The sequence below is a fragment of the Armigeres subalbatus genome, chromosome 3, assembly GCF_024139115.2.
Source record: "Armigeres subalbatus isolate Guangzhou_Male chromosome 3, GZ_Asu_2, whole genome shotgun sequence".
Classification (NCBI taxonomy): domain Eukaryota; kingdom Metazoa; phylum Arthropoda; class Insecta; order Diptera; family Culicidae; genus Armigeres; species Armigeres subalbatus.
In genome coordinates, this window is record NC_085141.1 from 188,679,007 (window position 1) to 188,701,364 (window position 22,358).

Here is a 22,358-nt window from a genome sequence, read left to right on the forward strand (position 1 = left end):
TATTATGCTTCGATGACGCAAAGTCGATGATGGCGTCCAGCTGTTCCGTCGCCACCTCGAAAGGCCGAAAGCCCATCGCGTTTGCGGTTCATCGCCTCCACAAGCCATGGGCCGTCAATAAATGTCTACCGGCGTTTTTTAGCCGAGATGATGGTTAAGTGACCCACGCTGGCGCTGCGCACTGAGCTGCCGACTATTGCTTCTGGCCTCCTAGGCGGAGACCTGAACAACCCACCTCTTGCGAAGGGGTTGTCGCCTACACTACTACCACTAATTGAAGAATTGACTTAGTTTTCCATTTTGGTCCCACGAGTTGCTCGGGAAAAGAGGTCCACCACGCCAGAGCCCAGCATGACGCGGTAAGGGACAATTACTGTGGAGGGTGCCAAGGTACCCCACAGGCTCCGTTAAAGGCCTAGCTTATTATTTCACTCCCTGGCCATGCATCCCCTCGGCACGGGTCGCTTGACGCCTTGGGATTAGGGGTTAGGGACGATGGTCCCGGTCTAACTCGCAGTGGCCATGGGGAGGGGTCCTCAAGCCCTCATCAAGTATTGAATGCAACTACAAACGTACCTCACCGTGCTAGTGTCGGCCCACATCCACACATCTCCATAAACACAATCAAAGTTGCCTGCGTTCGGCTTAACAACTCCACTAATCCGGGCCCTGATGGTATTCCTGCTATGTTGTAACTCACTCATGTCGCCGTTATCAATAATTTTTAATCGCTCCATGTATTCTGGATGTTTTCCTAAAACCTGGAAGAAGTCTCTCGTCTTCCCAGTGCATAAGAAAGGTAAAACATCTAATATAATGTGACCAGACGTCCCGCGTTTTGCGGGACGCTGCATTTTTCAACTTCGTTTTACAAATTTATTACAATTCATACAGCTTTACAAATATTTTTCCAGTTTTTCCAGAGCCAAAATCTATGCGAAATGCATTTTTGGAGGATCCCTTTTTAAGCCAGTGACGCATTCAAGATAGGCGTCCCGCGCTTCGCAGGTCGCTTGCTGGTCACATTAATCTAATATAAAAAAATATCGGGGAATTGCGTCATTATGCTCCACTTCCAAATTGTTTGAACTTGTCGTTCTGGAATTTCTGAAGCACAACTGTATCGACTACATTTCGTAGATGCAGCACGGCTTTGTTGAAAAACGTTCCACATCTACTAATCTCGTTGCTTACACAACGTTCATCAGCCCTACGACTTCGAAACTGCGGGGATGTGTAGTTCATCGTAGATTGTCGTTGTTCCAGAGTAACATTGCCCACCCAGTGCTACACCTATGGTAGTTCTCCCATTCCAAAAAAAAAATATCGTCAGGGCAGAGATCTATCATTTTTCCTATAGGAATCTACGGGTCTAGCCATGGCTATTTTAATGTGAATAACCTTTTTTTTTCTTCTTTATTAAAGAGGCTTTCAGCGCTTGGCTGGTTCACATCTGGAAAACGAGGTGAATAATCTTGTTGGGAAATTGACGACCGAATACAGTCCACCTAGAGGAATTGTTCATACAAGGACCCTCCCCAGCAGTCCTGTCGCAACCTGCGAAACCTAGCGACTTGCAGTTCCGCGTTCCAAGCTTCCAATCGGGATCCTTTATTTGTCGCCTAGGTTGTTGTCGATTGTATCGGGCCGTTTAACCTCTTATGTCATTCGTAATCTGTGGGGTCTCCAATAGCCTTGCGAGCAATGGCGAAGGATTGCCAATCCGGAGACGGCGAGTTTGATTCTCGATCCGGTCTAGGATGTTTTCGGGTTGGAAACTTTCTCGACACCCTGGGCATAGACTTTGAACGATCATCGGGTGAATTTTTCAGGCCGGTTCACGCGTGCAATACTTTTTTGGGTTTTGTTTTCGATTTTTTTCACGATTTTGTTCACGCTGTAAATATAAGACATAGAGCTTGCTGACGTTTACTCACCTTCTCTTTCAATCGCACGGGGAGGATAGGATTTGTTTTCATCGGGAAACGCTTCGGAAGCGTTTCCCGATGAAAACAAATCCTATCCACTCTGTGCGCGTGCAAGAGAAAGATGATTAAACGTCAGCAAGCTCTATAGAGCAATGTACTCGTAGACAAAGTTGTAAAGGGGAAATAGCGCTAGAAGTCTGCCATACAACACTTTTCGGAATTCCGCCCCTGGAATGAGTTATTGGCTGAATACTAAATGATAATGAAATGATAAGTTCAATCCCTGCCACAGATATTGATTTGGGACTAATCATTATCTCTTAGATGGAAGCAATGCACTCCTTCCAATAGTCGAGATCTGTCCTGACCACGTCCTTGCAAATGCTAAGAAAGGGGGAGGATGGTTAGTTGGACCACTACTTAAGAAAGATTTATTTATTTATTTATTGTACATCGTCTTCAACTTATAAATTGCACAGACTGATTGTATTACTTAATCCTAATTTGCTAACTAATTTGCTAACATTAAAGTAAAAAAACAACACACTTCGTTGAATAGTCTGCAGCATAAGTCTAATGATGCAGAGAACTCTACGACCTCTCATAGGTGTCGCGGGAGGATTTGGAGTTGTTAGTGTGGGATAGGTTATAGCAGTAGGAATCGTTTTGGTAGAACGTGAAACACAGAAAGAACTTAATTAGAAATACAAAGTAGGAAAGGAACGAGCCTGGAATTGAACCCACGACCTCCTGCTTATAAGACAGAAGCGGTAGCCACTAGACCACCATGCTCGTCCGTTTTTCGGTTAAGAGACACACTTCTATCTAAAATCGATTCTGTTCGTTTGTTATGTCAAGCTATAGTATCCCGGTTGTACGTGCAACCACTATTAAATTATAGAGGTGTACTTTTTGATAAGCCATGAAGCACCTATCAATGTTTGACGCTATTGTACACATGACAGCCAATCGTAGTAATGAATGGAAATCAAAACACTACAAAGGTTGTAATCATGTGATGTACATACATATACGCATCAGTCATTGATGATTTCTAGCGACACGCTAATGAAGAGTGTTAATGCAATTATTTTCAATTAGTGTCAGCACGTGAGAAAATAAACAATTTCACCGTAGCACGTGTCCCACGATAACGATCGTATCGATGGACGCTTTCAAACGAAAACCTCGGTTAACGTAGAAATAATTTCAACCTCCTTTGCACTTCTGAAATCATTTGAATTTCTTATTATACTGCTGCTTTCTTTGCTGAATCAATTTATAGCCCTGGCTGCATGTAACCGAGCTACGACTTATAGGCGTGAGAAAATGACATCAACCACCGGCTTGCACTGCAATTGCGAATAGACTTGACCTTGCTGGCATTGTAATTGAATCGAATGAAATGAAATGCAATATCGATAATTGTAAGGAAGTTCATTTTTCTATAATTGCGGGACTATCATCCTTCTTTTTTTTCTTTCGACTGATTATTGACTAAAGTTTCTTTTCTCCGGTCTTTCTTTTTCCAGATCTTTGAAATCTCTAACGTCCTCTCCACTGTCAGTATCGCCAACCATAAGGAGCTCCAGCCCGCATCCGTCAAAATCGTTCGCCAAACATGATGCCATCGAAAAGTCCGAGAAGCCAGAGAAGGAGAAAAAGAAAAAAGAATTCAGCAGCTCGCGACAGAAAAAGTTCTCCCGCCATTTCACGCAGGTCGAGGATGAAAAGGTTTTGAATTGTGAGTAAAATTTAGAACGCGACATCGATTTTTACTTGTTTCCTATTTTTTGCCTTTCGCGTACTAGTAAGATGTACCGAAAGGCTATCATTTCACTCCAAACCAGATTTTTATGTAGAATAATTTACTGGGGTAAATAACCATAAAGACAGAATCACATCGTATATTGGCAATTTTGCAAATTTGATATTTTTGGACATTTCAATTTTGTGGTTCGGTTGTGGGCACCCTTGAAAACTCACCTAAAAATAAAAAAAAAACATGAATAGAAACCACCCAGATTTAAGGAAAAAGAATAATTTATTCATTCTAATAGTCAGAAGGCACATAAAAAAACAGATCAATCCAGCTAGCAGTGATGATGCCTCCATCGGTGCATTAGGGAGGATATTGAAAAAAATCACATAAGAAAAATCTAAAATAGTACTTTAGGTAAATGGGTTTCAATTTTTCATTGATTTACGTTTAATTGATATAACTCACAGTCAAAAAATCCTGATTTATCACCCTAGTAGAGTAATAGTGCCTTTCTCGTTCATTACAAAAATTAATGTTTCGGCCATAAATGGTGATCCCATTATCCAAATTTTTTAATGGGAAACAATAGGACAGGATTCCCCGTCGAATGCAACTTGTTGCAAGCAAATCAGTCAACGATTTGTTCCAAAAAGTGTGGATATAATAACTAGACATTCCCAAAGAACAAAAATATGAATTAAACTCATTACTTCAATCAATTATGTCTAAATAAACTAAAAACTGCATAAAAACGTCATTTGAAATAAGTTAGAGGACAACTAAAACGATATTAAATGATTTATCAACAAAATAAGGGTGCCCATAACCGAACTTCGCAGCCTACGTCAAAAATGTCCATCCATTCTGAACTCGCCTTTCGAAAGATATAATATCCAGGCGTCTGCTATGAAAATTTCAAAATATTTTATCTAGGGAATCGAAAGTTATAGCAGTTACAGATTTTTGCGTTCGATATTTCACTATATACCGTAAATTCCTCCTGATTACATCCAAATAAATTATCATCAAATATTCAATTTGCAACCTCAACCAACTATAACCTAAAATCTATTCTTTGATCAATAGAAAACAAATAAATAACATAGGATGTTAGAGATAATATTGTTCTAATATCAATGACTAAATAGACAATACAACCACAATGCAGTATTCAAATTACAGAATTATTGCACTTCAATCTCCTAATCATACCAAAGCGTGAATATTGTCTATAACAAACAAGTAACTACACTCTGTATGATGATTCTGCTTTTATTAAATATGATAATAGTTGGCAACATAGAATACCGCGCTGAAACAATTTTGTCTTTCATGGGTACGCCAACAATAAAAAGCTGATATTCCGTCAAAAATGATGTTTGTTAGCAGATTTTTGGCGAATCATTTGGTGATTTTCAGCACTTTTGACAGAAATCTCGGCAAAAAACATGTTTGCTGGGGCACAGCTATGCGAATCTCGGTAAAAATTGACCATTTTGCTGAGATCCCGGTTAAAAAATTAAGTGTGTAAGGTCGTCTCGTACTTGACTCGAGTCAAGACGAGACACTGAAGACGACCTTACAAGTCAACAGACATGAGTCGAGTCAAGTACGAGACACTGAAGACGACCTTACAGTTGAGGTCGAAATACGTATATGTAAAAGTAATACGATTTGGTGGAATTAAATGGAATTGTAGTAAACTCGTCCGTCTCATGACAGTGAAATATTTCTTAAATAGTTTCAGTCTTTTAAAATCTCTCATTTTCTTACCTGGCTTTATGGAAATGCGATGGTTTTTCTCTTCTAGTTCTAAGTCGGATACTAGTATTCCATGTGTCAGTTAATTTATGTAGTAAATGCATTAATTTATGAAGTAAATGCATCGTAGTTCAACAAGTCAGGTAAATTGTTGAGACGTTCCGAAGTGGGGCATATATGCTTTTTCCGTCTACCGTTCTCGGAAAAGGCGGTTTTCCTCGTGCGATCTAGCCTTTCCCATTTTTTTCCAAATGGAGCTCGTTTTCGTACCACTGCTTGAATAGAATTGGATGATGATAACTGACAACAAATGATGTACATTGTTGTTTAAATGTTGGTTACTAGTCTTACTAACTACCCAGTACCCATGAAAGACAAAATTGTTTCAGTGCGGTATTCTATGTTACCAACTATTATCATATTTAATAAAAGCAGAATCATCATACAAAGTGTGTTTGTCATAGACAATATTCACACTTTGGTATGATTAGAAGATCGAAGTGTAATAATTCGGTAATTTGAATACTGTATTGTGGTTGTATTGTCTATTTTGTCATTGATATTAGAAAAATATTATCTCTAACATCCTATGTTACTTATTTGTTTTCTGTTATTCAAAGAAAAGATTTTAGGTTATAGTTGGTTGAGGTTGCGAATTGCATATTTGATGATAATTTATTTGGATGTAATCAGGATGAAATTCACGGTATATATGGTTGCGAACGCAAAATTCATTAAATTTGTAACTGCTATAACTTTCGATTCCCTAGATTAAATATTTTGAAATTTTCATAGCAGATGCATGGATATTATATCTTTCGAAAGGCGAGTTCAGAATGGATGGACATTTTGACGTAGGACTACGTCTGTCTTTTCTATACCGGGTGTCATTTCGAAATATTCAAATCGACCGCGTTACGCTGTGTTGAAAGATTTTAAACGTTAATAGCGTTCGTCTCAGTGGACGAATTTCTGCGGTAAGCCCCTCAATCGACAGATTTCAAGTATGCCTTTCATGTCCATGCTTGATAAGACCCGAAAAACTTGTTTCAGTAGGCATGAAACTGTTTTCAATGAAAAACATTGAGATCAAGGGAACCTATAAATATGGGTACCGCATAATTCTTGCATCATTCCATTACCACGTTCTCAGTGGTGCAGACACCAGCCAATGAGCAGCCGCTGGGTCTGCCGAGAAGCCATAAAATAGCGCAACGCGATTTTTTCCTTTCATTCTGACCGGGACAAGCGAAGCAACCGCATCATCGATTGAACAGCACTCACACCTTTTAGCAGGGAATGAAGTCTGTACCGACCGCTTTTTCGGCTCGACACCATCGAAGCCACCATCATCAGCCTAAACCTAGCCAGTACAGCAGCAATCCACCCTACAGTACTTTGGTGCCAAATCCAATATTCTAGAAATAACATTTTATGCATGATTTTCATAAATAGCGTCAAAACTAACAGTGGATAATTTTTCTGATTTAACCGCGAAGTGGACGAAGGACTTCGCTTAACCATGCCTTTAAAGATTCATAAGATGTCCAAATCTCTCACATAATCTTATTCGGATAAAAAAACACCGATAACAGTTCAAACATTAATAAACTATCAATCGATTTTTCATCAAATGTTGGATTTTTTGGAATTGATAAAAAAATATGTAGATAAACATTGTTTGATACTGACCGCACACAAAGCGAACGTGACTGAATAATCGTCCCATGTTACCAATTCTAAATCTTATCACCCGAAATCCCATGTCCGGGTGTTTCCTTCCTTCTACTACTACAATGTTGTCTCAGAAAAGAACACGTACTTCCCACCTGAACTCCAATTCTAAGCTCGCTTGCCCGGCTTATTGGCCTGTATCTAGCGAAAAGTCCCGTTAGGAAATAGACGCCAGCAGCGAGCAACAAGCGTAAAAAAGAAGAAGCCCTTCTCGATTGCGTTGATGATGATGACGCTTTGGCTGACAAAGAAGCGGGATACAAGACACTGGCTGATTGGCCCCTCGAATAGAAAATACAATAGAATTACATTAAAATATCATAAAATTACAATACATTTTATTGATGAACAATCAATTCTATTGTTCTTCTATTATACCAATTAAATTGCCTTATTGTTGTTCCAATAAACGAACAATACAATCTATTGACAGAAAAATGTTGACAATAGAATTACAATAAATTCTATTGTAATAGCAAAAATTTGTTCGAGAAAAAAACGATTTTTTTATTGTTACGGTAACTAACAACCCCTATTTTCTATTGTAAAACAGCCATTTACAATAGGATTTGTGGTGGAAAACAATATTCTTAATTGTTATTCTATTGTAAGCAACAATAGAGTTTATTGTAATTACAATTAAATTTATCGTATTGTTACAACAATTTCTATTGTAATTCTATTGGACTTTTTTATTCGGGCCACCAATTGGGAAGCAGAGAAGATTCAAAATAAGGTATAAAAGAAAAGTGCATTCGCTCGCAGAGCATTCAGTCTTTTTTATACCATCACTAGAAATTCGCGGTTATTTGAAAAGATCGTTTTCTTACTTTTTGCACTTAGCCGAAGCAAACAGCCTTTTCAAGGCTCTAAGGCTTTGGTCCGATTCGCGAATTAAAATCAAATTAAACTTAAAAATGACAGTTCAATAATTTTCAAATAACCCTACTCGCAGAGCAAGATTACTTTTGACAGATGTTGAATCGTTTTTGATAGATGTTTTGTTGGTCTTGCTGGGTAGCACCAGCCATTCTTATGAGCGGGGGATTTCATAATTTCCGAACTGTCACTTTTAAGTTTAATTTGATTTTAATTCACGAATCGGACCAAAGCCTAATAGTTAAAAATAATGTTCTCCTTCAGTCGCTATCGCACGGATTAGAAGGCTCTTTAGTGGAAGGACTGAGATACAGTCTACATCCCCTGCTGAGCCAACTTGTGGTTTATTTCAGGCAGTCCTTCAGTGGGAAGGTTGCCACTGTCGAGGCTAATATTTCGTGACCGGACAGATACTTCCTGAATTTTTTTTTGATGATTCTTGTTCGAGGTAGATTTGATTTCTGTGTCGGTTTGATGATAAGATTTTGCCAAGGAGTGGTATGCAACGCCGATTATTTATCCAAAATAGTTGATGTGAGAAATTTGGACATATTATGTATCTTAAAGGCATGGTCAAGTCAAGTCCTACGTCCACTTAGCGGTTATGTCACAGACATTACCCACTGTTCGTTTTTTTCGTTAATAACCGTCACAGGCACACCGTGGTACGTTATGTGGAAGATATTGTTTGGAAAATGCATTAGAGGTAACCACTTTTCCTTCGATGGGACTCGAACCCATGACCCTACAGTACGCTAGACTGGTGCTTTAACCAACTAAGCTACAAAGGACCTCCGTCGGCCTTCGCAACCTAGTGGATACTGAACGAGCTCGAGATGGGAAACCTTACAATAAAGACAATAATGACATCGTACAGATCAATCTAGGGGAACGGTTCGGCACTTCATCCCATAGCTCCCATATTCATCCCATCGAAAACAAAGCAACGAAAAGGAATTTGATTTGTTTATTATTTTTGATTTGTTTATTATTTTTGTGATTTTTTTTTGAGCAGTGAGCACGCTTGTTAGCAAAAAGAAGCGACGAGATTGATGCTGTATTTCTTTGTTTTGCGATTAGATGAATATAGGTATGTTCAGTGAGATGGAAACGGAACACCTCTCCTATATGATTGAGAATGAGATAATGGGAGAGAATATCTATCAAAATTGGAAATACAATGTCTTTTAAGTCAGTTCAACAGTGTCTTGATGTACGATATGATCAACCTTACTATCAAGATACTCATTATCAAGTGATAAAGCTTGTAGTTTGAATGTATTCAATCCGTTTAGATCAACTGATGTGAGCCGCAGGTGGTATAGAATCTAATCGGTTTTCTAGACTCAGTCGATCGAAGTGGTCAGAATGTGCCGAATATGAATTCAAATTTTCAGCAAACTCATCCAGTTGTAATCACTTCCAAAATGGCATTGTCACTCTCCACTGGAGAGTCTCCAAGAAAGCGTTCGTTTCAAATTTGAGAGTCATTGATGGATTTAGTATGTATGTATGTTGATTTCGATCAATCCATTGTTATCGATGATTATATTTCTGAGCCGGTTTACCTATTCATGGCATTGCACATAAACTGTGCTAATAAAAAACGCCAAAATATTTTTTTTATAGAAACCGCGTAGTCAATATTTTTTTTGTAGTCATCGGATTATCCGATTTCTTCGTACAGTTCCGCGCACCGTACGATATGGCGCAGTATTTCAAATACTTTGTTTTTATTCTCGTTCAACAAAGTTGCACCGTAAGGCTATCATTTCACGCCGTCCGTGTGCAACTCTACGTTTAATTTGCGAATGGATCTTTGTTGCAGTTTTTTTAGTAGACAAAAATTTCTTCAGAAATGGACAACTATGCAATTATCTTATGAAACAGGAGGACATATTTAGAGCAAAAGGAGGACAAGTCCTCTTTTAGGATACCATATGGTTAACTTGGACATGCGTGCTCCCAGTTAAAAACACACAAAAAATAAGAAACAAATTAAATTCTTTTACATTGCTTCGTTTTTCATGGGATGAATATCGGAGCTATGAGATGAAGTCTAGGAGCAGTAATGCCGACATTTGGTCAATAGTCATAAGTTTTAGCGACATTCGCATAACAGTTCATTCATTAATTTATTTAGTTTACATCTAAAACAGATAACACCAAGTAAGAAAGAAAACTGAAACTTTAAAAGTTTGCCAAGATATATCTACATGATTTGGCTAGCGACTATTAAATACTTGGAAATTGTATACTGTTGTGGGGGTTCTTTTACGGAGTAAATAATAACGCGATGTGTTCAGGTCGAGTGCCAAAAACAAAAGAGAGCTCAGCTCTGGTTTATTCAAATAATGAAGACAGCAGCAGTGTTGCACGCAGCGCTGACTGCTGCTGAATCATACACTGTTCTTCTTCTTCTTCTTCTTATTGGCATTACATCCCCACACTGGGACAGAGCCGCCTCGCAGCTTAGTGTTCATTAAACACTTCCACAGTTTTTTTTGTGTGTCTTTATTAAGGAGACTTTCAGCCCGAGGCAGTTCCACAGTTAATAACTGCGAGGTTTCTAAGCCAAGTTACCATTTTTGCATTCGTATATCATGAGGCTAACACGATGATACTTTTATGCCCAGAGAAGTCGAGACAATTTCCAATCCGAAAATTGTCTAGACCGGCACCGGGAATCGAACCCAGCCACCCTCAGCATGGTCTTGCTTTGTAGCCGCGCGTCTTACCACACGGTTAAGGAGGGCCCCATCAAACACTGTTAATTAAGTTTAATCTGAATGTATTTACAACTAGTTGACCCGGCAGACGTTGTCCTGCATAGTAGGCGAAAATGCGCGTTGTTATCTGCCCATGCAAAATTTTCATACAAATCCTAATTTTAGTTTTTCACGATTTACTCAACCTTACTCGTGATTTTCCTATTAGGAAATATCATATAAACCCGTCGGAAACTATAACGAATATTTCTGCTGAAGAAATGAAAAAAATCCATCCAGCCGTTTTCGAGTTATGCGGATACGAACACAGACCATTTCATTTTTATATATAAGAGATATACATCAGTTCTTCCCCCTTAGAGAAGTTCAAACATACATCATACATTCAAGCATACATTCATAATTCCTTCGATTACCTCGGTAGGCCAACTAGCTCTACCGGTTCTGATAACAAATTTCATTTGTATTTTCTCCGATCCGGTATTCGCCAGACATCATTCAGATTCAGGTCCTCCATGATTGGGGTCTTGTTTAAAGTAACATCGACAGCATCGGAATCTGAAGGGATGATCGACATAGATCGACAGTTATCAGAATCAAACATATTTCGAAACGTCCTTCTAGTCTTGGGCAGTTCGACAGCCAGGTCCGCCCGACCATACTGGGCTCTAATGACAGTTAGTAGCAGCCGACAAGTCCTGATGCGAACCCAATTCATCTCAGGTCTTGATAGAGCTGATGATCTACGTCCATCCATAGCAATACTGGCTTGTTTCAGATAGGCGTGAAATACGAAGGCGCATCATCAGTGGAAGTCGGGCCTACTACGGGCTCCAGAAGAAACTGCGGTCGAAAAAGATTCGCCACCGCACCAAATGTGTCATGTACAAGACGCTTATAAGACCGGTTGTCCTCTACGGACATGAAACATGGACAATGCTCGAGGAGGACTTGCAAGCACTCGGAGTATTCGAGAGACGGGTGCTTAGGACCATCTTTGGCGGTGTGCAAGAAGACGGTGTGTGGCGGCGAAGACTGAACCATGAGCTCGCCCAACTCTACGGCGAACCCAGTATCCAGAAGGTAGCTAAAGCCGGAAGGGTACGATGGGCAGGACATGTTGCAAGAATGCCGGACAGCAACCCTGCAAAGATGGTGTTCGCTTCCGATCCGGCAGGTACGAGACGGCGTGGAGCGCAGCGAGCGAGATGGGCAGACCAGGTGCAGAACGACTTGGCGAGCGTGGGGCGTATCCGAGGATGGAGAGATGCGGCCTCGAACCGTGTATTGTGGCGTCAAATTGTTGATTCAGTGTTATCTGTCTAGATGTTAACTAAATAAATGATTGAAATTCAGATAGGCGATAGTTATCGTTTTGTTTCCAACCATGTTCTGTACAAAATATAGAGGTATTCGTTTTAGAAATGATGACACCACAAGTCGTTTAGTTACATTCGGTATGCCACGCATACGTCTAATTAAGTTAATCAAACTGATTAACACAATATATATTATGGGATCATATGCTTTTTCTGAAGGAAAACTGTCCTTCAATGTCAATTTAGCGTAAGATGAACATACAATTATCTGTTTTTCAAAGCTCGGTTTGCAGCTTTTGAATAAAATATTGTCAGCCACTTTGACGCATGGTAATCCAAAACTACCAATAATCTCAATTAACATTGCCAAAACCGCTAACCAGTTATTAATGTTAGACCACTTCACCTTCACCCTTTTGAAGAAATTAATCACTGCCAAAATATTTGCAGCAGGTTTACGTTTCAATATTTTCATAATGATGTAGTTTTTTTGGATTGATTGTCATACTTGCCAAGACGTCACAAGCAGCAACAAAATTTGTGTTTCTTCCAACCGCGTGTTTTATTTTTCTTTTTAACAAAATGACACCAACATGGTTGCCACGTAAAAGTTTTAAAAATTCTTGAGTAAACTGCGATATATTCGCTTTATCTTGGAATATAATAGCCGTGTTTGTCTGTCCGGTGACTAGCCAACCAGACGCAGCACGCGGGGAAATTTTCAAAAAAATTAAAATATTTGACATTTTAATACTTTTTTACTATAATCAGATGAAGAAAACAAAACCAGTGGCAACCTTAGACAACCAGACACAGCATGAAAAAAATCACAGACAACAGACGTTGAAAATTTTGATTGAAAGAAAAACACTTGCCATGGGCGCTACTGCGTCCACAAATAAACTAGTCTTGGAATATTAAACGCCCGTCAAAAAGTTAAAAAATTTGTCGATTTTTAAAAATTCTTACATAATCAGTTCTTCTAATCCAAACAGGAAAGATCATTTCGGGCATATTGTTATTCTTGTTTTCTCTGGCATTGACCAAAGATTTGGCCCATAACTGAGCTATTTCACTATTGCAATATTTAACGAATTCTGTGGGAACTGATATATTTGGAGCCATTCGCGAGAAAAATTTCGCCAAATTATTTTCCAACAAAAGTCTACACTGAATTTTGAAATCTAACACCGACAATTTAAAAATGTTCTCCCTCCAACTGTAGGGAATGTCACAATCCTTATAGCAAGTATTTGGAAAATTATTTTCTTCTTCATTATCAGCACTACACACAGTTTTACTCAAATATTTGACAAATACATCAACAAAATTAATCTGATTTACTGCATTAAGTGCTCCAATTTGTTTTTCGAAAATGTTCACGAAAAAAAAGCGTTCATGAATTCGTGAACTAACGAGTTCACGGTGTATTTTTTCAGGAACAACAGTCATGGATTCGGGAACACAGTCACGTTTTCTGGAACGTTCTGGAAAACGTGACTGGTGTTCCCGAATCCATGAATTAAATCACGGTGTATTTTTGCTGGTTCACGAATTCGGGAACGCTTTTTTTGCGTGTTGATTAATGGCATTGAATTACCAAAAATATTTCTCCAGTTGGAAAAAAATCATCCAACCACGTTTTACCCAGCAGAAGCATAAACTGGTAATAACAATCAAGCACTAACATATTTAAATTGATTTTTCTCCCATTCAATTCAACCGTAACATCAACTTTGTCAAAAAATTTTACCCTGGAACCATTCATCACAATCAATTCATTTGAACTTTTACACGAAGGCAGATTGAATTCAGAAGTAAGTAAATTGAGATTCGTCGCTGTTACCAAGCGAGACTCCTTCGGCATCAAATTGTCTTTCATGGAATCTTCCAGTAGACAGGATTTACTAGAACTATTGGTGTTAGGAATATGCATACACTCCAACTCAAAATTATTTGCCGTATTGTTATCCGAGTCATAGTCCATCTCCAGCCGTTCAGACAAGGGATCCGGAATCTCACTGGTATTGGATTTTTGGATGTCGACATGTTTGACTTCGTCGTCCCTCTCTCGCTCGAGTTTGTAGCACCTTCTCCGAACGTGTCCACGCTCTCCGCAGTAATCACAGACACGCTGATCCATTGTCCTTTGGTAATCATCCTTTTTGCTCCGTCGATAAGATGTAGCAGAGCACCGATTCCTAGACTGCAGAGAATGGATACCAATTTGTGAGCTATTTCGATGATCCTCCATTGTTTCATAATGAAATGGATATTTGTTATTTATTGAAGCCATATAGTCAACATCATTATTTGTTAAAAAATGTGTATGAGAATTCGCCATTTCCCATGCAGCGACAATCCTTTCTGCTTGTTCTAATGTTAAGTTATGATTATCTTCAGTCAAAAGGCGATATTTAAGTGAGCTATCTAGAAGACCAGCAGAAAAACTGTCAATTATGAGGTTATCCTTTTGGTCCCCAAACTCACAATGTTCCGCAAGAAGTTTTAGCGAAATTATAAAATCACTGGCTGTTTCGCCAGGTTGTTGCGCCATCCTACTGAAATTGTATCTATGGAGTAAAACTGAATCATTTTTGTCAAGTCTCTCCCTAAGCTTTTGAACTAACACTTCATAGGAAACTTCTTCCAACAATTCATCTGTAGGAAATAGTTTGTCTGCCATTTTGAACAAAAAATCACCTCCCAAAAGTAACATCTGGTATTTTTTCTCATTTTCTTTCACTTTGTTCAGTCGGAAATGGCATGACATACGTTTAATCCAAGAAGCAAATGATCGACCCTTACGGTAGGGCTCAATATGAGGAGCTAACACGTAGGACATATTCGTCCTAAAAACCAAAACACACAATATATTTTCACACAAAGCTATTTTACAACGAAAATTGCAAACAATGAAATGGTTCAATACAATAAATTACTTTTACTGACAAACAATCAAAATAATTAAGATATTGTTTTATTATTGTGTTCTATACCTTTTGTTGAAACAATCAAAGCCAAAAAGTAGTATTGTTCACTCACTAGGATTCAAAGGAATAACAATTTTAACCGCGCCAAATCACTATTATTTGTTTTGTTCGATTGCGCAACTTTTCTTTAGCAAGCGAAAAGTAAAATCATCAACAACAAATTACGCAAAATTTAACATTTAACACGCCACTGCATTTGCGCAAATTTATTTTTTTTGTTATTAGCTTTGGTTTTACGCCTATTCTATGGCAATAGAGGAAGTTAAAATCACCAATGAATCAAAATACCCAGTACAGTAGCCGTTCGATAACTGCAAAATGTTTACTTTTCAGTTAACGAATGCCGTTCGATAACTGCAACGCATTCTAGACGTCAAACGGTTGTCAATCGACGTCAGATGCAATAAAAGTGCATCTAAATGTGCAGCACAATGCAGCTGTCATTGATTTTGACATCAGTTTGAAGTTTAGCGGTCCGATAACTGCAAAACTGTTGCAACTATCGAATTGCAGTTAAAAAGTATTGCAGTTAAATGACTTGCAGTTATCGAACGTCTACTGTAATTACACATCATCAAAACCACATTAAATCACTTTTCTCAATTAATTTCATTCACTATAATCTTGGCACAAACCAAAAAATGTTTTCACTCACCCTTTTGGTCCGCTACGCTTACCTCGATGCCAATGGAAAGCACAAAGCAGCAACCAAACCTCCCGACGGGCGAAACAATAGCCACAGCAGCTAAGCAGCTTCTTGCACCATCCGTAGCGCGTTTCACTCAAAAGAAAAATAGAAATGAAGCACTGTTAATAGATTGCAATAAATAATCCTTTCAACTTAGCACAACTTCCCAGTAAAAAATATTAAATTTAGAATAAATAATGCTGTCCGATGAGCAGCTCGAAGTAGCTCGAAGTTGTTCCCGTCCTGCTCGTTCTTTTTTGTCAACAAACGGGCATGAGCGTGACAGGAACAACTTCGAGCTGCTCATTGGACAGCACTAATGTTAGATATTTGTTCTTTTGTCGAAAAAGCAAATGGCGTTTTGGTAGGCAAATCTACTCGCCACCAATGAAAAAGCCACAACTAATCAACACTAATTAGCACTTTTTTTCTGCCGGCAGGTGGATGCTAAACCGATTATGTATAAGGTGGATCCGGAACGAATTGCACTGCTTCTTTTTTAGCGCCGAATTTATTATTTTCCTCGTCGCCACTATTAAATACTTGGAAATTGTACACTGTTGTGGGGGTTCTTTTACGGAGTAAATAATAACGCGATGTGAACATACAGGTCGAGTGCCAAAAAACATAAGAGAGCTCAGCTCTAGTTTATTCAAATAATGAAGACAGCAGCAGTGTTGCGCGCAGCGCTGACTGCTGCTGAATCATACACTGTTAATTAAGTTTAATCTGAATGTATTTACAATATACATCAGCGACCTGCTCATGTGGCAAACGGAGTGCGCCGTTCATGGTTACCGGGACTGTAAATGGAGAGATCTATTTGAATAAGTGTCTACAGAAGCATCTGCTCACTCTGTTGAAGCAACATGTAGGCCTTACGATATCATGGCCGGATCTAGCTATGTGTCACTATTCAAATGTTTTTCTTGAGTAGTACGAAGCCCAAAATCTATATACATAAAAATGAATTTCTGTCTGAACCTTATAGACTCCGAGACTACTGAACTGATTGGCGTGAAAATTTGTATGCAGAGGTTTTTGGGGCCGAGGAAGGTTCTTAAGATGGTTCGAGACCTTTCCCTCCTTTGGAAAGGGGGGTCCCATACAAATTAAACAGAAATTTCTGCATAACTCGAGAACTAAGCAGAGAATAAATCAATTAGTATGAAATAAAAATACCAAAAGCTAACTAATGGGTTATATTTTATTGTCTGAAAGTTTGAAAAAGATCGGTCAACTAGCTAATTTTCTACAGCTTTTTAATGCTAGAGGAACAAACTCCCTCTTCTCTGTCATCATTCGACCATATTTCCCGCCGGGATTGGTTACCAGATCTTTCCAAATGTTGCTCGTATCCCAGCCGGCACGGGAAGGTAGGGATAAGAGTTGCTGGACGAGGGCCTAAGAAAATTGTTTTTGCAACATTTCATTTAATAATCACTTACAGTCTGTATTACGGAATTGAACATCGTTATTAAAAAAATACCTGCCACTGTCATAAATCCTGAAAAAAATTGAATTGGATTATTAACTACGATTTTATTTCTTTTCCTTTTATTTTGCAGATTTCTCATGTGCATTGATTAGCGATATTCTTCTCCAAGGCCATCTCTATGTTACTCAAAATTATTTTGCATTCTACTCCAATGTGTTTGGTTATGTAACAAAGGTACGATGCCTTCCATTAGGAAACATCCAAAATTACGTCACGCTTTTAAGGCAGGTGATGATTTTAAATGAAGTGGGTGACCAAAAATGATGGCGTGACGTCATTAATGGATATTTCTTTTATTATAAATTACACTACTGTAAAATAATAAATTTACGTTTCCACCAACACCAATTTTACAGCTCTTAATTCCCACGGTGTCAGTGATAAAAATCTCCAAGGAGAAGACAGCCAAAATGTTCCCGAATGCGGTCGGTGTCACAACGTGCGACGATCGGCACGTGTTCGGTAGCTTTATGAGCCGCGAAGCCGCCTACCGGTTGATGTGCAGCGTGTGGCGTCCGGTTGCGCCGCCGGAGATCGAGGAACCGATCGCCCAGAAGGCGCCACCGGACGTCGAGGTGTCCGAGTGCTCGGTCGAGGATGACAGCAGCTGCTCAATTAGTGGTAACGAAAGTTCTTCCCAAGTGAAAGATAAAAAGTCTGACGTAGTTGATTCGGGTGATTCTACTAACGATAAGGTCACGGTGATTGATGGCATTAAGCGGTCTCTGGATGGTGAGTATTTGTATTTTGATGCATAGCACCCCATAACGACCCCATTTAGAAAAGGTTTAGCCAACGTGATTGTGCATTATTTTGTTTTTATAACAGCGTATGTTAATTAATTCTGAGTTAACAGAGTGACGAAGTCATTCCACCGTATTTTATTTGTATTTTTATATTCATTGTATGTCATAAACCATCTTCCATGTTAGTAGATTTATTTCTTTCAGTAAGAAGAGGTTAATCTGTGACTATAAAATGGAAAAAGAAATCATTTCCCGCTATATAAACATCCATATCAGGTTGAAATTTAGTAAAATCCGTATTTTCTTAAACGCTCTGCATAACAGGGGAGATGTTCCGTTTTCCATTTTACTGAACATATATTTTCATCTCATCGCAAAACAGAGAAATACAGCACCAATCTCGTCGCATCTTTTTGCTAAGGGGCCATACACTAATTACGTAAGCATTTTTTTCTGGGTTTTTCACCCCCCTCCCCCATGCAAGATTTTCCCCATACAAATCATTTTTTTTATTTATATGGAGCATAAGAAATAGGTTTCTTATCAACACATGGTTTTATATTCAAAATAATTCAACTTTTGGGCCTCTAATCTCTCTGCGCTTTCTTGTTCCCGTCGGATCGTTGACGAGAACCATTTTCACCGGATTACTGTCAGACATTCTGGCTACGTGCCCGGCCCACCGCAGTCGGACTTTCGCGTTGTAAACTGTGGATGGTTCTCTCAACAGCTGATGCAACTCGTGGTTCATTCGGCTCCTCCACGTTCCGTTCGCCATCTGCACCCCACCATAGATGGTATTTTCCTTTCGAAAACTCCAAGTGCGCGTTGGTCCGCGCATTGAGCATCGAGACCTAAACTCGTGTCCGTAGAGAACTACAGGTCTAATAGGCGTTTTGTAGATAGTCAGTTTGGTATGGCGGCGAACTCTATTCGATCGTCTTGCGAAGTCCAAATCGACGGCGAATTCTTGCGAAGTACAAAGAACGTATGATTTCCAGCCACGATGCGTCTCCAAATTTCTGTGCTGGAATCGTTATCGGTGGTCACAAGTGAGCCCAAGTACACGAATTCTTCAACCACGATACAAACTCGTGGTGGATGACTAACATTGTCCTCTCGAGAGCCTCTTCCTATCATGTACTTCGTATTCGGCGTATTGATAACTACCGTGGACCCCCGGTAATATGACCGTTTTCAATATATTTTCAATATGACTGTTTTCAGAAGTTCAATTTAAAAATGAACCCCGTTAATTTGAATGAGGTACCATTCAAATTATCGGGGGTCCACGGTAGTCCGATCCGCTCTTCTTTTCAGTCTGATGTAGGTTTTTTCCACCATCTCAAAGTTAAGAGCCGTAATATCAAAGTCGTCGGCGAAATAAAATAACTGAACGTTCTTCGTGAAAATCGTACCTCTCGTATCAATCCCTGTTCTTCGTGTTACTCCCTCCAAAGCGATGTTGAATAGCAGGCACGAAAGACCATCACCTTGTCGTAACACTCTGCGCGTTTTGAAGGGATTCGGGAATGCCCCTGATACTCGAACTACGCACATCTCCCGATCCATCGTCGCCTTGATCAAAAGACTCGCATTTCCGCCTCACAAGATAAAAAACTCTTTTGGCATCAATTTAAACAAAAAAGCAACGAACGATTGCTAATTCATAATTCTAGGTTCATTGTGTTGCTTATTAGCACCCCGCCATTGCAAACGAGAATATGAGGAGGCTTGACCATATTGTGACCATATATAAAGTCTTTACTGAGTAATTGTAATTATTATTAAACATAAAATTCTTTCCCTTTCTTTACAGTTTCCAAAAATCTTAAGTCAGTCCAGAAGGAGATTATTATCAAAGCGCCAGTGGCGCTGATGGCTTCCGCTGCAGTTTTGAAGACGTCACCCGGCAACGCCACTCTTAGAGAGAAACCCAGCTTTAGTGATAACCCCTATCAAAGTAGTAATAATAATAGTACTAGCAACGCTAACAACAGCATTCTAACAAGACTTAGAATTAGGCTACAACAAATCTTTCCCTCCGATTTTGGTGTTATACACGTAGGAATAATTTTAGCGATAGTGTTAGCACTGTTTTCTTGTTTTCTCATGTACAAAATACATTACCTGCAGTCGCGGATATCCAACTTCAACAACTTCCGATGGGTTAGTGTGATTTATGGCGCTTCATTCAAATCAGATAGCCAGTACGAGTAAAATTGTACTCTCTATTTCAGGGCGACGACGATAATATGGATGTGTACGCGGAGGTTCTCAAGTGGCAGAAGCAAATGCAGGACAGAAGCACGGAGGAGGCTCAAATAGTTCTCAATTCTAATTTGGAGCAAATTGCGAAGGTATGTAAATTTTCTGAATTATTGTTTTACTGGGCGTCCGTACAAACATGAGAACAATTTCCTTAATATTCCTGATACAGACGATCAGTGAGTGGCAAACTTGCAAATGTTTGCTTCTCATGTTTTATTCAAATCATCTATTGCATTGAGCAACACGTGGTACCAATTATATTTTGTATCCATTCAGCAATACAGGGGTAAATAATTTGTTAGAAAGCTAGATACATATTAAAAGAAAAGAATAGTTTGACTGAAAGTCAATTCTATACTACAATTAATTGCATATTATTCGGCAACTCGACCGTACGAACATTATTTTTTGTTAAATATCTTGACAGCGCATAGCACAGAACATATTTCAAAATGGACAAATTGGTATGAAATTTTCAAAAAGAATCCACGTGTCTTGGGGGGCTCGAACTCTCAACCTCCTACTCTCTAGATAGGCGTGATAACCTCTACACAACAAGACCACTTAAAGGTCACGTTTGTGGAAACAGTGAATAGGAGAAGAATGCATCGTGGACGAGATTGCTGCAACAAAACGCGAAGGTGAACGAGCAGACAAAACTCTAGGGTTAGGCGGGGCAAGATGGGTCACGGGGTAAGATGGGTCAGGGCCGTTTTTGAGCATCGTGTACATTTTAATGTGGAGATTATGCCTTTGTAGGAGGAATAATTTGGTTCTACTTTATTATCACTCGATTTGATGATAAAATTTTATTTTGGTAGAGTATGGCAAGGTAAAATATTTTTCAGCATTGTTTCTTATGCGAAACACACTATCTATGAAACGTGTAATCTCGTCGAGCCGTGTGAAATTGAAACATTTTAGTAACATAGTGAACGTATTATAAGTAATGTAGGTGATGGTATACTAACTGCGTTTAAATAAATAAACTTGATCGAAAATTAGACATTCTAACGTGAACTTACAAATGGGGCAAGATTGGTCAGCACATACTGAAGGGCATAGTTCGTATTCAAAACATATTTTCCACTGCTGGTTTAATAATTTTAAGGTTACTTTTGACATAATGATGTTAATTTGTTGATTGAAAATGTCTATTTTTTGTTTTTAAGAAAGCTATACTTAGACGGCTTGTTTTCATAAGAATTTGCAGACATTTTTGAATGTAGAGCATTTCTTCATCCATGGCTTAAAACTTATTTTTTATCTTATATATAAAAATGAAATGGTCTGTGTTCGTATCCGCATAACTCGAAAACGGCTGGATGGATTTTTTTCATTTCTTCAGCAGAAACATTCGTTAAAGTTTCCGACGGGTTTATATGATATTTCCTAATGCGAAAATTACGAGTAAAGTTGAGCAAATCGTGAAAAACTAAAATTGTGATTCCTATGCGACCTTTGCATGGGCAGTTCGGAACGCACATTTTCGCCTACTATGCAGGACAACGTCTGCCGGGTCGACTAGTTCAATATAATCATTGGCAATAAAGCTATCTATCTGTGTGTAATTCAATATTGGGAATAAAAGCAATATTAATTGCAGTATTTAAAGGTGACCCATCTTGCCCCGCTGTTTGACCCATCTTACCCCGCCATTTTTTGATTGACAGAAAAAAAGACTTCTACTTTAATGATTCGAAATGGAATGAAAAGTGGAGTTTTTGTTATTTCATACCCCTGGCTTACAGATTATGAGCTATTTTAATAGATCCATGTTGAAAAGTTGAAATAAAATGTTTCTGTTTTGAGATATTCAGGGTTCGCCTTAGGCGACCCATCTTGCCCCATCATACCCTATATTCCGAAGAAAAAAACACAAGCAGGAAGATCGAAACCGTGAAGATACCGAGCATCTGTACCATACTAATACAACACACGAAAGTTCAATGAGAAGTTGTACCGTTTAAGTAAGGGCCACGTGTCACTGTGTAAGGATATAAACGGAAACTATATTTTGGTTCTATGCACAGCTGGAGCAGACATACGA

General features: G+C 38.9%; 1 protein-coding gene across 11 annotated transcripts in view; it reads left to right on the plus strand.

Moving 5' to 3' along the window:
- Window positions 1–22,358, plus strand: part of LOC134226839 (GRAM domain-containing protein 2B-like) — a 95,960-nt gene that overhangs the window by 70,006 nt on the left and 3,596 nt on the right. For all 11 annotated transcript variants that reach the window (XM_062707861.1, XM_062707865.1, XM_062707863.1 and 8 more), the window contains 5 exons: window positions 3,461–3,672; window positions 17,362–17,465; window positions 17,648–18,023; window positions 19,857–20,206; window positions 20,278–20,397. In XM_062707861.1, coding sequence (XP_062563845.1) covers window positions 3,461–3,672; window positions 17,362–17,465; window positions 17,648–18,023; window positions 19,857–20,206; window positions 20,278–20,397 — 1,162 coding nt within the window. The remainder of the gene's footprint in view (window positions 1–3,460; window positions 3,673–17,361; window positions 17,466–17,647; window positions 18,024–19,856; window positions 20,207–20,277; window positions 20,398–22,358) is intronic.